Here is a 15,396-nt window from a genome sequence, read left to right as displayed (position 1 = left end):
AGGCAGGCAGAGAAAATATCAAAATAGAGATGACAAAGAGGAGGGGAGCCTACAGACCAATATAGTCAAGAGAGGCATAAAACCTGCCATCACCCAGCTCCAGGAAACTGGAATTGGTACAGAAGCCATTGGCCCACACTCCAGGAATCTGGGAGCAGCACAAGAGCCACAAGCCAGAAGCCAGTGGGCATAAAGGCTCAGGCTGATTGTCAATGGACTGTATCTATGATCCCTGAACTCAGATAAGTATGGAGATAAATCTGCCATCTCTAATCATGCACAGCATGAAGAGCACAGTACAATATCTTGCAACACCTTGCAATACCTCACCAAAGCTGGGCAGTTGTGATTTTTTTTTTCACAAGGGTTAGGCTGTCACACTTCAACAATTATTCGATGTGGTTGCAATGATGGTCCCAGGGATTCTTTATAGGATTGGGAGGGATGGATGTGGTGGGTATGATAGTCATGTCCTTAGTCTTGGGATTCTGCTATGTGGAGACAATTTCTCTATCACTGAAGTCAAAGAGATATTGGATGGGCAGATCCTTGTGGCTGATATAAATGATTTTAACAATATGCTTCAAATAATCCATTCATATGCTCTGCCCATGCTGAATGAACTGCTAGCTATGCTCCAGTAGCTCCCACTGTTGCTGAGACAGCTCTGTGCATCTCCTGGGCAGTGACTCATTTATGCACTTGGACAATCCGGCAGTAATGATAAGAATGGACAGCAGCTCCAGACTCCTGTCAGCATGGTTGTGTAGTGCTTAGCGCAATGCTTTATAACACCAGCAATAGGTGTTTAATTCTTACCACTGTCTTTAAGGAGATTGTATATTTTCCCCATGACTGTGTAGGTTTCCTCTGGCTGCTTCAGTTTCATCTCATGTATGGGTTAGGGTCAGTAAGTTGTGGTCATGCTACATTTAAGTCAAAAGCATGGAAACATTTGTGGAGAGTCTAGTCCAGCCACTGACCCTTGAAGAGCTGACTGTCTCCATCTTAAAGTTTAAAGTAAATTTATTATCGAAGTAATAAATGCAACCCTGAGGTACAAAGGAACACAATAGAATGAATAAAAATCCGCACACAAGACAAACAACCTGTGTGCAAAACACAACAAACTGCAAATACAAAAAGAAAAAAAGAAAAATAATAATAATAATTAATAAATGAGCAATAAATATTCAAAACATGAGATGAAGAATCCCTGTGAGTGAGTCCATAAGTTGTGGGAATAGCTTAGTCTTAGGGTGAGTGAAGCTGAGTGATCCCCAATGGTTCAAGAGCCTGATGGTTGAGAGATATTAACTGTTCCTGAACTGCTCCCTTGGCACAAATAAAACTCATGGAAGCGACAGCTTACAAGAAGAGTTGTACTCAGTTCTGTGGGTTTGGATGAGCCTGGACCTACTGGAAGTGTAGAATGCTAGTGTGTCAGATTCCATGAGGAAGGGCATCATCACCCTCGTCAACAAGCAGAAGGTGGTGTGGGAGGAAAGCAGGAGCTAGAGACCCATTGCACTTCTGACTGCAGATTATATGATCACGTACAAGGCTTTTGTCAACTTGGTCAAAACTGATCTGGGGTGAGGGATCCATGCAAACCATGTCTGTACTGTTGCTAGCAGGAAAACAGCCTTTCACTACTCAGGGAGACCCTCTTCTCAGAGGGGTGGATGCTTGCTTGGTCAGATTGGACTAGGAAAAGGCCTTTGACAGGATATCATACATGTACACGATGGATGTGCTCGCCAAAATAAGTTTTGGCAAGGGAATCAGAATTTGGATTCAACTGCTCTACGCAGATATCCGTAGTGCTGTTCAAATCAATTGGCAGGAGACATAGATTCCCCATTGTCTGGAGTCAGTTAGGGTCATCCACTTTCCTCTGTCTTGTTTGTGTGTTTCATGAAATCCTTTGCTGAACCCATCAAGAATGATAAGAACATAAGAGGGGTGATATAGTCAGATAATGGAGGCATACAAGTTAAAACTTCCCTGTATATGGATGTTGCCACTGTCTTCTTTTTGGAGCCACAGTCAGTTTGCAGATTGATTCAGCATCTGTGATCAGTTTGAGTTGGCATCTGGTGTCGGAGTCAGCTGCAGGAAGAACAAGGCCATGCTCTTTGGAATTGGTCCGACCATTCTAGTGTCCCCTTCACCATCATATCTGACTATCTGAAGGTGCTGGGAATCTGGTTCGCATGAGCTGAGGCATATTACAAGAATTGGCTGGTGTGGATTGGGAAAGTCAATCAAAAATTGGGCCTGTAGAAATGGTTTTCCCTGTCAATAACTGGGAAGAATTTAGTTATCAGTTATGATATGTTCTCAGGCCTGCTGTAAGGTAATCAACTTAGTGAAAGATGCTCTCTAGTCTTCCAGCACAGTGAAATCACTGTAAGTGATTGCTGCAGATTGGCTTTATTGCCCACACTGTGCATGTTGAACATCTTCCAGCTTACCTGGGTTCCAAGATGGAGTGAGTCCAGTGGTTCACATGTGCAAGTCCCAAGTCCTAGCTGACCTTGTTGTTGTGGAAGATAGGCTAGTCCTTTTACCATGTAACATCCCACTACCTGTTCTTTGTGGAAAAGTTCTTCCAAGTAAACACTTTTGACTACAAGTTCATCAGGCCTTGGTCAACGTGGAACATTCTGTAGACACTCCAATACAGAGTATCTATGGATTCTGTTAGCTTGTTTCTTCAGCAAATGTTCTGAGCAATCTGTCTCATTGCCTAATCTGACCAACAAGCAACAAGACCTTGCTTGGCTGGTGATAAGAAAGGCCCTCCCAGTCAGAATCTTCCTCTAGACAATTCTTCACCCCCAAAGTCCTGGAGACCACTGCTGTGGGGAAGAGACAGTCACCCACCTCTTTGTCAATAAACTATGAATTTAGTAAGAGGTTGTGGAGAAGGGTGCAAAGCTCTGTAACCTGGTTCATCCATCCCCAGCAGCTGACTAGCAGGCGGCTTTTTGATGTTTGGGTTGTTCCCAGGGACACACACTAAGACAGACATTATGTGCTTCTGTAAGGTAGTCAACTTGGTGAAAGATGCTTTCTGGTCTGTCTGATGGTTTTCCAACACAGTGAGATGACTATATGTGATTGCTGCAGATGAGCTTTAATGCCCACACTGTGCATGTGGAAAGAGCTGTGTAGCGAGTGAAACAACTTCTCAAAAATAACCTGAGGCAGAGGCGCTCTTTCAGGTTTTTAATGAAAAGACTTTTGTGAAACTTCAGAGTTAAGTAAAATACGTATTCAAGTCAATACAGAATCCTTGTGCGCCTGTATATACTAATATTGTTTATCATTTACACCACAGTTGTTAACCTACTTAGTACACATATGTAACACTCCATATCTATATAGTGTAAGCAAGAGTAAACATGTAGTACAAAGATAAACTTAAACATAATTATGTTCTTTAAATATGTCTACTCAATGTTTACTAATACTACAAAAAACTTAAGGCTCACAGACACTGCTGTTTCAAGGGCAAATAAAGAGTGGATGGAGATGAATGTCTTTCCTCCATGTGCTTCAGTTCAGAATAAGAACTATCAACCCAGGAAGTGGTATTTGTAGAAAAAATAGCTTGCCTACAGGAAGTAATGTCCATACAAAATGAACTGTGCTTCTGGCATAACCTAGGCTGCAGGAAATCAAAAACATAAGAGATTCTGCAGATGCTGGAAATCTTGAGCAATACACAAAAAATGTTGGAGGAACTCAGTAAGTCAGGCAGCATCTTTAGAAAGGAATAAACACTCAACGTTTCAGTTCTTGGCTGGAAACAGTGTCTATTTATTTGCCTCCTTAGATGCCACCTGACTTACTGAATTCCTCCAGCATTTTATGTGTGTTTCCCAAGGCTGCAGCACTGACTTTTGGTGTAGTCAATGACAAGGTTGTGTGGGGAAGAACCATAGTTTAGGTTTCTTCTGCTTCTGCACATGGGGAGACTGAGTTGGGTGGGGAATCTTCTCGAACAATGAAAGGGGTGTATCACCCCAGGGGGGGTCACATGAGTGGCAATAGTGCTGAATGTTTTGGTTTTTAAAGGAAGTTTACACTGCTGAATGTTACAACCATGAATTTAAAAATCTTTTCACTGGTTCTTCCTTTGTATCTTTTTTATTATGAATAAAGTTTACTTTTAAAATTTAATTAAAGGACCATTAGCTTCCCTGCCAAGTGCCTGAAGAAATTGTTTTGGTTACCGGTAATTACAATCTGGATTTCAAAGGGTGCTTTAAAACTCAGTGTTCAACTTCCAAGTTGGAAATGCAAGGTACCTAATACATATTTAATATGTTTGCCCTGAGTACTAATACTGGAGCTATTACAGTTTGGTAGGAATCATATTTTGGCCATCCCTTTTCCAAGTTGGTGAAAGTGGATTCATTTTAATGGATTGTCTTATTTTATGATGCTCTGCATTAAAAAATCTGGGACATTGTCTCAGACCTAAGCAAGATTTAAGCTCAGGAAGAGAAACCCACTTCAGGGGTAATCCCTCTTTCTCCCTTCCGAATATTTGTAACAATGAGATAAAATCCCTTATTAGTAATCTGTTTAATATCTACACAAGATCCGATGGAAACTTCAGGCACTGGCTGCTCTTTCTTTCATCACAGTTATAAATAAAACCTGTAGGAAGATCTGCTGGAATCCAATTTTTATTTTTGTTTGAGTAAGTTAACTATTGTGATTCACCTTTAGGCATAACTCCTGCTGTAACCAAAGAAACTGGACTTTTGGCTGAGAAGATAACTGATGAAATCAACATGAATAAGGATTTATCTCCTGTTAAGTTGCCTACTGGGCATCAAGGCATTTCTTATAGTAAGATTAAAAGTAAAAATTTTGAAAACAAAACAGCCTTATCTATTTCTGATGGAAGCATTAAAAGGAATGGACTTCGTCATAAATCTGAAAAATACATGTGAGTATTTATATTAAGTCTCTATTTTACACAGCATGCCTATCAAAGTCAGGATTTTCCAATGAACTTCACAACCATTTTATTACATTTGAGGTATAGTCCTTACCAATAACAATAAAATATTACCAGCTAACCTCTTTAATATATTAATTAAGAGATAATCTATTTTGTGTTGGCTGAAAGCAAAATATTGGACAGAAAATAGGGTGAACATCATTGTTCTTTCTTAACTAATGTTTTGGAAATTCTTACAGCTAACTGGTGCAGCAGCCCTTAATACTATACAGTAATCCATACCTTGAGAATGGAAGTTGGACACAAAACCTCGTGACTAAATCGTGAGAGTGCCTCCATTCCTTGCTCTGAGCCTCATGCTGGAAATGGTGTTGTTTAATTGTGCATTGTGGTCCAACACACTTCTTGGAGCAGCTTGTAACTTAGTCTTGTTAAATTCTCCACCAAGTTAGATATCTGGTCCTTCAAAGAATCCACTTTATTTTCCCTTCTTGTTAATGTTTCAGTTTGTCTCCGTTTATTGTGTCTTTTCCCATCCCTCCAGTGTCCTTATCCATCTCTGTTTTCTATTTTCTTTCCTTCTCTCTGTTTTACTACTTGCACGTTGTTCATTCACTCCGGAGAATGTAAAACCATCTCATTCCATGCTCATGTGCTGGTCTAGATATTTGTGCTTAGTTTTTGGACTATAAGTTGAACCTACAACCTATGTTCCTTCTAAGCTGTGCGCGTGTGCGCATGCACACACGTTTTTCAACCAGCGCACAAAGGAAATTAATGTGTGCACAAAAGAAATTAATGTGCGCACAAAAGGTTAGTTTCCTAAAATAATGTAGTAATTAATAATTATACTTATTGAAAATAATCTTTTAGCTAAATGTTTCTGTTAACTAGTCAGTCGGTTTTTCAAATACCACAATGCACATCACTAATTTACGTCACCTCACCTTTCCTGTTCCGGTTTGTACAGCTGCATCACAGCGGCAGCCATGTTTGGCGGGCAGTGTTCAGATGATGTACAAGAATGGTCAGCTTTTGATTTCTCTGCAATTGCAGATTGTGACTTCACATTCGGCGATGAACAAGTTAATACCTTATGTCTATGATATCATGATTTTCTAGCTGAAAATACTGTAATAGTTAGACAGTTTAATATAACATATAACATATAACCATATAACAATTACAGCATGGAAACAGGCCATCTTGGCCCTTCTAGTCCATGCCGACGCTTACACTCACCTAGACCCATAGGCCCGCACTCAGCCCATAACCCTCCATTCCTTTCCTGTCCATATACCTATCCAATTTTACTTTAAATGACAATACCGAACCTGCCTCTACCACTTCTACTGGAAGCTCATTCCACATAGCTACCACTCTCTGAGTAAAGAAATTCCCCCTCGTGTTACCCTTAAACTTTTGCCCCCTAACTCTCAAATCATGTCCTCTTGTTTGAATCTCCTCTACTCTCAATGGAAAAAGCCTATCCACGTCAACTCGATCTATCCCCCTCATTATTTTAAATACCTCTATCAGGTCCCCCCTCAACATTCTGTACAAGAACAGAGACCTAACTTGTTCAACCTTTCCCTGTAACTTAGGTGCTGAAACCCAGGTAACATTCTAGTAAATCTTCTCTGTACTTTCTCTATTTTGTTGATATCTTTCCTATAATTTGGTGACCAGAACTGTACACAATACTCCAAATTTGGCCTTACCAATGCCTTGTACAATTTTAACATTACATCCCAACTCCTATACTCAATGCTCTGATTTATAAAGGCCAGTATACCAAAAGCTTTCTTCACCACCCTATCCACATGAGATTCCACCTTCAGGGAACTATGCACCATTATTCCTAGATCACTCTGTTCTACTGCATTCTTCAATGCCCTACCATTTATGATGTATGTCCTATTTGGATTATTCCTACCAAAATGTAGCACCTCACACTTATTAGCATTAAACTCCATCTGCCATCGTTCAGCCCACTCTTCTAACTGGCCTAAATCTCTCTGAAAGCTTTGAAAACCTATTTCATTATCCACAACGCCACCTACCTTAGTATCATCTGCATACTTACTAATCCAATTTACCACCCCATCATCCAGCCCATTAATGTATATGACAAACAACATTGGACCCAATACAGATCCCTGAGGCACACCACTGGTCACTGGCCTCCAACCTGACAAACAGTTATCCACCACTACTCACTGGCATCTCCCATCTAGCCACTGTTGAATCCATTTTACTACTTTAATATTAATACCTAACGATTGAACCTTCCTAATTAACCTTCCGTGTGGAACCTTGTCAAAGGCCTTACTGAAGTCCATAATGATTTCAAATTTTTTGTACAAGAAAAAATTAAATCCAAACTGATTTCAAACTTTGCTCAAATGGTGGCATTTGTACTTCAATATAAACAGTTTTGTGACCTTGCATAGTTGATGGACATTGGGAGAACATTTCTTGCGTCTAGTGCGGACTGTGAGCGAGGTTTTAGTCTAATGAATCAACTCAAAAACAAGCTGAGAAACTGTTTAGGTGAATGTCATTTGGATATGTTAATGAGAATAAAAAGCTATCAATTGGATGGAAGTTCTATTGGTCTAGATAGAGTTTACAAAGAATGGGTAAATGCCAAAGACAGGAGAGAGAAAAAATAACTGAGTGCCTTAAAAATGTATGTTATTTTGTTGTTATTCTGTGCAGTTTTATGTCAAATAGTTTGTAAACCTACATAAACTGTGACATGTGTGCATTCAGTGTGCATATACTTTTGTCACAGGAAAAAAATTTGCACAAAATAAGATTTTTGCGCACACTGACTACTAAAAATTAGAGGGAACATTGCCTACAACATTGAAGGAAGAGAGTACTATGAACTGTAAGGAACCTGAGGGAGAAGGGACAGGTGAATAAGAATATGCTCAGTTGAGAGGAGGAAGGCAGCGGAAAAAGTAGATGAAAAAGAAAGGGAAAGGAAGATTTTGAAAAGAATAAAGGGAATGGGGAAGAAATCTATGGGTAAAAAGTGAAGGAAGTATTGAGCAATAAATAAGAAAATTAAAAGGAAGAATAGAAACCAGTTAGGAAGAAAAGAAGTACAAAGTGGGGGTGAAAGGAGGGGATGGTTGTCGGCTCGGAGGTTCGACAGACTCAGGTCGCTTTCAGTGTGTGCTGCGTCTGCGAGGCTGTTTTCGACGGAGCTTCCATTGTGTGCTGCGTCTGTGAGGCTGAGTCGGGCGGCACCTTGGAAGTCCATAGCGGGAGTACTCCCTTCTGCCGCCGGCGTGGGATGGCGATTCTGTCGGGACCCTGGGGACTTGTGGAAACTGTGGTGATTTCTTTTGAACTTAAAGTCCTTTAACATCTTGGACTATTTTTACTGTGCCCATAGTCTGTTTTTTTTTTATCAATTATGCTATTGTTTGCACTGTTGTGACTATATGTTGTAATTATGTGGTTTTGTGCAGGTCTTGTAGCTTTAGTTTTTGGTCTTGTTTTTGTCTGGTGGATTTGGAGCTCCTTTCCGGGGAACGCGCTAGACGGTAGCGCGATATTAATATGCAGCAGCCTCTCTGGACTCTGGATTGGGGATTGCCAAATGTTACATGGATTTTCTGGTGTAGTCTGTGTTGTCATATGCTTTTGTGATATAATTCTGGGGGAACGTTGTCTCATTTTTTAACTGCATTGCATTTGTGGTTTCTAAATGACAATAAACTGAATCTGAATCTGAATGATGTGGGCGGAGAGAGAAATAGGTTGGAAGAAAGTGAAAAGGGGAAAAAATGTTGGATAGGTCTTTCAAAAGTTGAATATTAAGTTTTTATTTTTGAACTGTTTGTCACGATTAACATCTTGATCAGAGTGTAGTATTGTAATTACTCAACACTTGGCAATATTTCTGATATGTAGCACAACATATTTTTATGACATGTTACTTTGCGGCAGCTCCTCAGAAATGAAACACTGCACCTGGGTGGATCCCGAATACACTCATAATGAAGAGGAGGTAGCAGCAATAAAAGCACAGAAGAAGTACTTTGAGCAATACATTCAAGGTCTAAGAATACGTAGGTTCCAAAAGCAGGATCGCAGGTAAACAGTGAACATAAAATGGCTACCTTTCTAATTACTTGTTTAATCCTTAGAAGGGATATATTGTATTCACAGGTTACCTCTTGTACCAGTGTTTGCTTAAATTGGAATAATTTCAGCAGCTTTTGTGTTGAACTAAACAAAGGAAATTATATTAACAGAATCAAATGAAGAATGTAAAATTAATTGATGCTATGTTCAATAAGCAATATTTTATCTTTCTGTGATGCAATTAAAAATAATATTTAACTACTGGTTTTCAAATTTAAAATCGTGACTTGATAAAGCACTCTGCAGATAATTTTCTTGTGTGGCAATATATAAATTACCGCTTGAGTGTTCAGTCTATTTTACATAATAGTACAGTCAGAATTACCTCGTGTGAGTGATTTACCAAAATGCTTAAGAATGGAATCGCAAAGAATTTGCATGTGGTATTTGCTTATTTTGACTATAATTGAAGATTACCTGCTACCAGCCAGCAGATTAGCATTTACACATCCAGTCTGCTTATTTTCTCCTTTACTTTCCCTAATTTATCTAATAGAAAAGTGGAATTCTCATTTTTTTCATTTGCATGTTATTGCAGCTATATAAATATTTTTCTCCCTCTTAGTGTGCATTAAACTTGTGCTACCTGTGATGTTAATGCTTAATACTGAAAATATTACAAATTTGGCTGAAAATATGTGAAAAGTAGTGAATGCTATTTAGCATATAACGATGCACTAAGATTGACTCAGAGGTCAGGGTCTTCACTAAATTTGCAACTGAAATATCATTGAAATGTTAACCATTACAAAGTGAGTCAGCATTGAAAGAACTTTCCTTGTATCAAGCAAGAAGAGACTGCTATGGAGGTGAAAGTAAAGGATATATAAAGGAGAAAGATCGTATTATTCTGCATTCTTTCTGGACACTACTCATCTGACGAACTGGGCTGATTGACTCTTGCACTGCAAGTGGACCTGAGCAACTATCAGCACTGAACTGATCAATATGTCAAATGATTTCTGCATGTTTGTTACCAGCGAATGTTAAAAAGTCAAAAGATAGCAAATGGAGCTCTATTTAATGATTTATCATAATGCTAGTCATTTAACAGTGAAGTTGGGAATGCTGTGTGCATAGCCTTGATAGAACAGTGCAGGTTCTTTAACTGACATCTCAAAACTGTGCACAATGGGCTCTAGGAACTTCTGTGAGTTAACAATGAAGGTCACAGATTTCCTTGAAAAGCACTGATTTATACTGGTAGTAGAGGAAATGTGCACTGTACAAGTTATATTGCCATTGGGTGTGTAGACTGACACCAGGTAAATGTGAAGGTGAAATGTGCTCAAAAGAGATAGAGCTAATTTATTGATAGCCATTAATCAACCCAGAATTGATTGATAATCTGAGTTAACAATATTATGGTTTTTGTATGGTGTTGGTGCATTGAAAGCAAAACAAAGAAATACTTGCATTACTATAGTGCCTTTCAAGATCTCAATCCCTGAAAGCTTGAAGATCCTCAGAGGATCTATCTTGGGTGAACACATTGATATAATCATGAAGAAAGCATACCAGCAGTTCTACTTCATTAGGATTTTGAGGACATTTGCTGTGTCATCAAAGATTCTAACAAACTTTAACAGAAGTGCTTTAGAAAGCATTCTGACTGTTTGGTATGGAGTGTCCAAATTAGAGGATCACAAGAGGCTGTAGAGGGTCATAGACTTAGCTAGTTCCATCATGGGCAAAACACTCTGCACCATCAAGGACATCTTCAAAAGGAGGTTCCTCAAGAAGGCAGCATCCATTATTGAAGCCCTTCACCATCTGGGACAAGCCCTCTATGTTTCTACCATCAGGGGGGAGATACACGAGCTTAAGACCCACACTCAATATTTTAGGAGCAGCTTCTTCCCTTCTGCCATCATATTTCTGAATGGTTCTTGAGCCTTTGAATACTGCTGTTTATCTTTTGTACTATTTATTGTTGTAGCTTATTGTAATTTTTTGTCTTGTGGTGTACCAACCTCATTGTTCACAAAGCCTGTACTAACCATTTCTACCTCCTGCCCAAGATCCACAAATGTAAATGCCCCAGAGTGCCAATTATTTCCACCTGCTCCCAACCTACTGAACTCATTTCCCTGCATCTCCACTCCAGCCTTATTTCCTTTGTTCAGCCCCTTTTGACCTGCACACCGGTGACACATAACATGCTATCCACCATTGTCACTATTTTCAGTTCCATGGCCCAACCACCTCATTTTCACCATGGGCATGCAGTTCCTGTACACTTCCATCCCTAGTCAGGAAGGCCACTTCTCTCTGGAAAACAGTTCCTTTCCGCCATCATGCAGAACTGGTACTCACCATCAACAACTTCTCTTTCAGTTTCTCCTACATTCCCCAGAGTAAAGGTGCAGCCATGGACATTCACATATTCCACAGTTATGCCTGCCTTTTCATTGGCTACGCAAAGCATCTGTGTTTCAAATGTCCACTGGCAATGCTCTCTAACTCTTTCTCCACTACATTGTCAACTGCATTGGTGCCATTTCCTCACACATGTGGAGCTTGTCAATTTAATCAACTCTGCTACCCATTTACACCCTGTCCTCACTTGGTCTACGTTCTGACACCTCTCTCTCCTCCACGTTAGGAGGCAGATTATCCACTTCTACAAACCCACTGACTCCCACAGTTACCTTAATTACACCTCTTCTCATCCTGTCATGTGAGAATGCTCTTCCCTTCTCTCAATTCCTTTGCCTCTGCTGCATCTATTACCATGATGAGGTTTTCCATTCTAGTACATCTGGGATGTCCTTGGTTCTCAGAAAACAGGGTGTTTTCCCGCACTGCCTTTGATGCTGCCCCTACTCACATCTCTTCTATTTTCTGCACTTTTGTCCTCATGCCATCTGCCCTTAAATTGATTGAAAAGGTCAGGGTGCTGGGGCCTGAGGTGAGGGACAGACTGGTTCAGACTGCTACTCCATACTCTGCTGAACTATGGGATTTTCTTTGCGGATTTAAGTTCAGAACACTATTTGCTTGTTGTTACTGTTTGCATGATGGTTTTTTTTCTCTGCACTTTGAGTGTTTGATGGTCTTTATTTATGGCTTCTTTTTTTCCGGGCATGATGTGTTTCTTTTCCCTCTGTACATTGGGTGTTTGACGGTCTTCTTAAAATTTGGGTTCTTTTGGTTTTCTTTGTTTCATGGTTGCCTGTTAAGAGACAAATCTCAAGGTTGTATAATGTATACATATTTTGATAATAAATGTACTTTGAACTTTTGGAACTTTTGAACTTAAATATAATAGAGATAGAGTTCCCCTTGTCCTCACCTCCTATCCTATGAGCCTCCATGTCTCGCATGTAGTATCTGGCATATGCACGAATGTTTCTGAATCCCAGTGTCTATAGGCTGGAGGCCGAAGAAAAGGCTGCCCCTACTCACATCTCTCAGGGTTAGAGAGCCGTGTAAGTGTGTGGGTGAGTGGAAGTAACGGAGCTTATTTAGTTGTTGTTGTTTCGTTGCTTTTTGTATTCTGATTTATTGTGTTTTGTGTTGTCTGCCAATTATTTTGGACATGCTGTGTTGGCTCCAGAATGTGTAGAGACATTTGCAGGCTGCCCACAGCACAACTTTAGGTGTGTTGGTTGTTAATGTAAATAATGCATTTCACTATGTTTTTGATGTACATAATACATAAACGTAAATCTTGATTTTTTTTCCACAGTTTCCACCATCTCCAGTGCAATCCCAGTAAATCTTCCCCACCCCTCCTCTCTCCACATTCTGCAGGGATCGCTCTCCGCAGTTTGCTTGTCCTTCCCCACTGATCACCCTCCAGGCATTTATCCCTGCAACTCTGCTAAGTGCTACTCGTTCTTCACATACCTTACCACTGTTCAGGGCACAAAACAATCCTTCCAGGTGAGCCAGCCCTTCATTTGTAAATCCATCGGGATCATTTATTGCATCTGATGCTCACTGGTGTGGTCTCCTCTACTTCAGTGAGATCTAACGCAGATAGGAGAATTGCCTCATTGAACACCTTCATTTCATTTACCATAACAGCCAGGATCTCCCAGTGGCAAACCATTTTAATTTGATTTCCACATCAAGATATCTGTCCACGACCTCCTCAACTACCAAGCTAAGGCGAGATGCAGATTAGAGGAACAGCACTTCTTATTCCTTCTTGGTAGCCTCCAACCTGATGGTCTGAACATCTATTCTATAGCTTCTGATAACCACTTCCCTCTACCCCCCCTTTTTCTTCCCTTTTCCCACCAGCCCTACACACATTCTCTTTACTTTGTTCCATGCTGTCAATCTGCTCATCACCCACACATTCTTCTCTTTGGTTCTTTTTCTAACTTTCTTCCCTTCACTCCATGGTCTAGTGTACTCTCCTATCAGATTCCATCTTCTTCAGCCTTTTGTCACTTCCATCTCTCACTTTCCCAACTTCTTACATCATTCCACTCCCTCCCCACTACCTGCTTACCTTCTCTCTCTCACCTGGATTCACCTGTCACCCACCAGCCCTCACTCAACTCCCTCCCTCAACCCTTTTTTTTTTACAAGCTATCTCACATCTTTCTTAGCAGTTCTGAAGAAGGGTCTTGACTTGAAGCAACAGCTGTCCTCTTGTATCTGTAGGTTGTGATTATCTGAGTGAACTCCTCCAGGATTTTGTGTGTTACTCCAGATTTCATCTGCAGTGTTTCTTGACTCATTTGTACATTTTTAAAGTGTGCCATTTATGGCATTGGTAGGTGCATCATGAATATTTTCTAGAGTAAAACTAGATGATGGCCTTTTCTGCTTTGTTTTATGTTACTCAGTATTTAATGAGCATATACTTGTGGGTGCTTCTGACTTAAGTTGCACCAGGATCCAGGTGGAAAACTTCTATCTTTCTGAGATTCCCCTGCATTTATACTGGGGCATTGCTTCTCAGATCTGGTGTCAGTTTTTAAGGAGAAAGGGGAAGGTAATTACCATAAAATTATTTTAGTTTGGTTTAATGTTTTAAATTATTTTATGTGTCTTTAGCTATTTTTCATGAATTATTTAAAGAATTATTTTCTTTATTTTTAAAAGATTTTAAAGCTATATAGCCAGTAGTATTTAAGAACCCTCATAACTTTCACAACTGGCAAAACTGGAGACAAGGCCTTGTCAGTGGCCAATACTCTTAAGAGTGTTTTGAAATTGGGGCTTCTTTGCTGTGTCATTGATATCCAAGCTACAACTGTGGGGTCAGAAAAGGCAGGCAAGCCAGAGAACAGATCAGAGAACAGTGGGATATCTTTCTGAGTTTCTTCCACAAAAAATGTCTGAGAAGATTACTTCGTGAATTTTGTAGTATAGCAGGACAAAGAGATGTAAAAATAAAGTTCAATTACTGGCTTTCTTAAAATAACTCAAGTATCTTTGAGGTCAGCCCTGCAAAAGATGTAATCCACATTTGACACTAATTGTGATGTGCTATTATTATATTTTCCATGCCATTATTAAAAAATATATTCATTGTATGTCTTTAGAGAATTTGAAGAGTTTAATAATGCAGTGGATATTGGCATGAGACCAGCAGAAGGACTGTCTTCTCCAAAACTTTCAGTCAAAGACATAAGTTATGATAAACCAATGTTGAGTAAATGTTTTGTGGTACAACCTATCGGAACACTCAAGCAGGAAGAGTTTGAAGTACCATCAAATCCTGTAAGTTGGTTACTTTTAAATTCTGCCAAATTAAGGTCAAATATGAGGCAGTTAGATATAGAGTATCTATAGTTAGATATAAATATAGAGTATGTCTGAAGAAAAAACAGGTTTATTCTTTTCCATTCTGCTGTATGCTGCCTAATAGGCTGAATTTTTATTTTTAGGTATTCAGTATCCAAAGTATTTTGTCAAAAAAGTACAGTGGCATGAAAAAGCTTGGGCACCCCTGGTCAACATTTCTGTTACTGTGAATAGCTAAGCAAGTAAAAGATGACCTGATTTCCAAAAGGCATAAAGTTAAAGATGACAAATTTCTTTAATATTTTAAGTAAGATTATCTTTTTATTTCCATTTTTTTACAGTTTCGAAATAACAAAAAAGGAAAAGGGCCCAAAGCAAAAGTTTGGGCACCCTGCATGGTCACACCCCCTTTGGCAAATATCACAACTTGTAAATGCTTTCTGTAGCCAGCTAAAAGTCTTTCAGTTCTTGTTTGGGGGATTTTCGCCCATTCTTCCTTGCAAAAGGCTTCTAGTTCTGTGAGATTCTTGGGCTGTCTT

At 39.6% G+C, this 15,396-nt stretch overlaps 1 protein-coding gene across 1 annotated transcript in view; it reads left to right on the top strand.

The window, feature by feature from the left end:
• Window positions 1-15,396, top strand: part of LOC140727211 (cilia- and flagella-associated protein 47-like) — a 596,979-nt gene that overhangs the window by 68,709 nt on the left and 512,874 nt on the right. The window contains exons 10-12 of the mRNA XM_073044476.1: window positions 4,747-4,969; window positions 8,951-9,097; window positions 14,656-14,833. Of these exons, the coding sequence (XP_072900577.1) occupies window positions 4,747-4,969; window positions 8,951-9,097; window positions 14,656-14,833 (548 nt within the window). The remainder of the gene's footprint in view (window positions 1-4,746; window positions 4,970-8,950; window positions 9,098-14,655; window positions 14,834-15,396) is intronic.

This window comes from Hemitrygon akajei, chromosome 5 (genome assembly GCF_048418815.1).
Source record: "Hemitrygon akajei chromosome 5, sHemAka1.3, whole genome shotgun sequence".
Classification (NCBI taxonomy): domain Eukaryota; kingdom Metazoa; phylum Chordata; class Chondrichthyes; order Myliobatiformes; family Dasyatidae; genus Hemitrygon; species Hemitrygon akajei.
The sequence above is the reverse complement of the archived record's forward strand: the minus strand, read 5'-3'. Positions and strand labels throughout refer to the sequence as shown.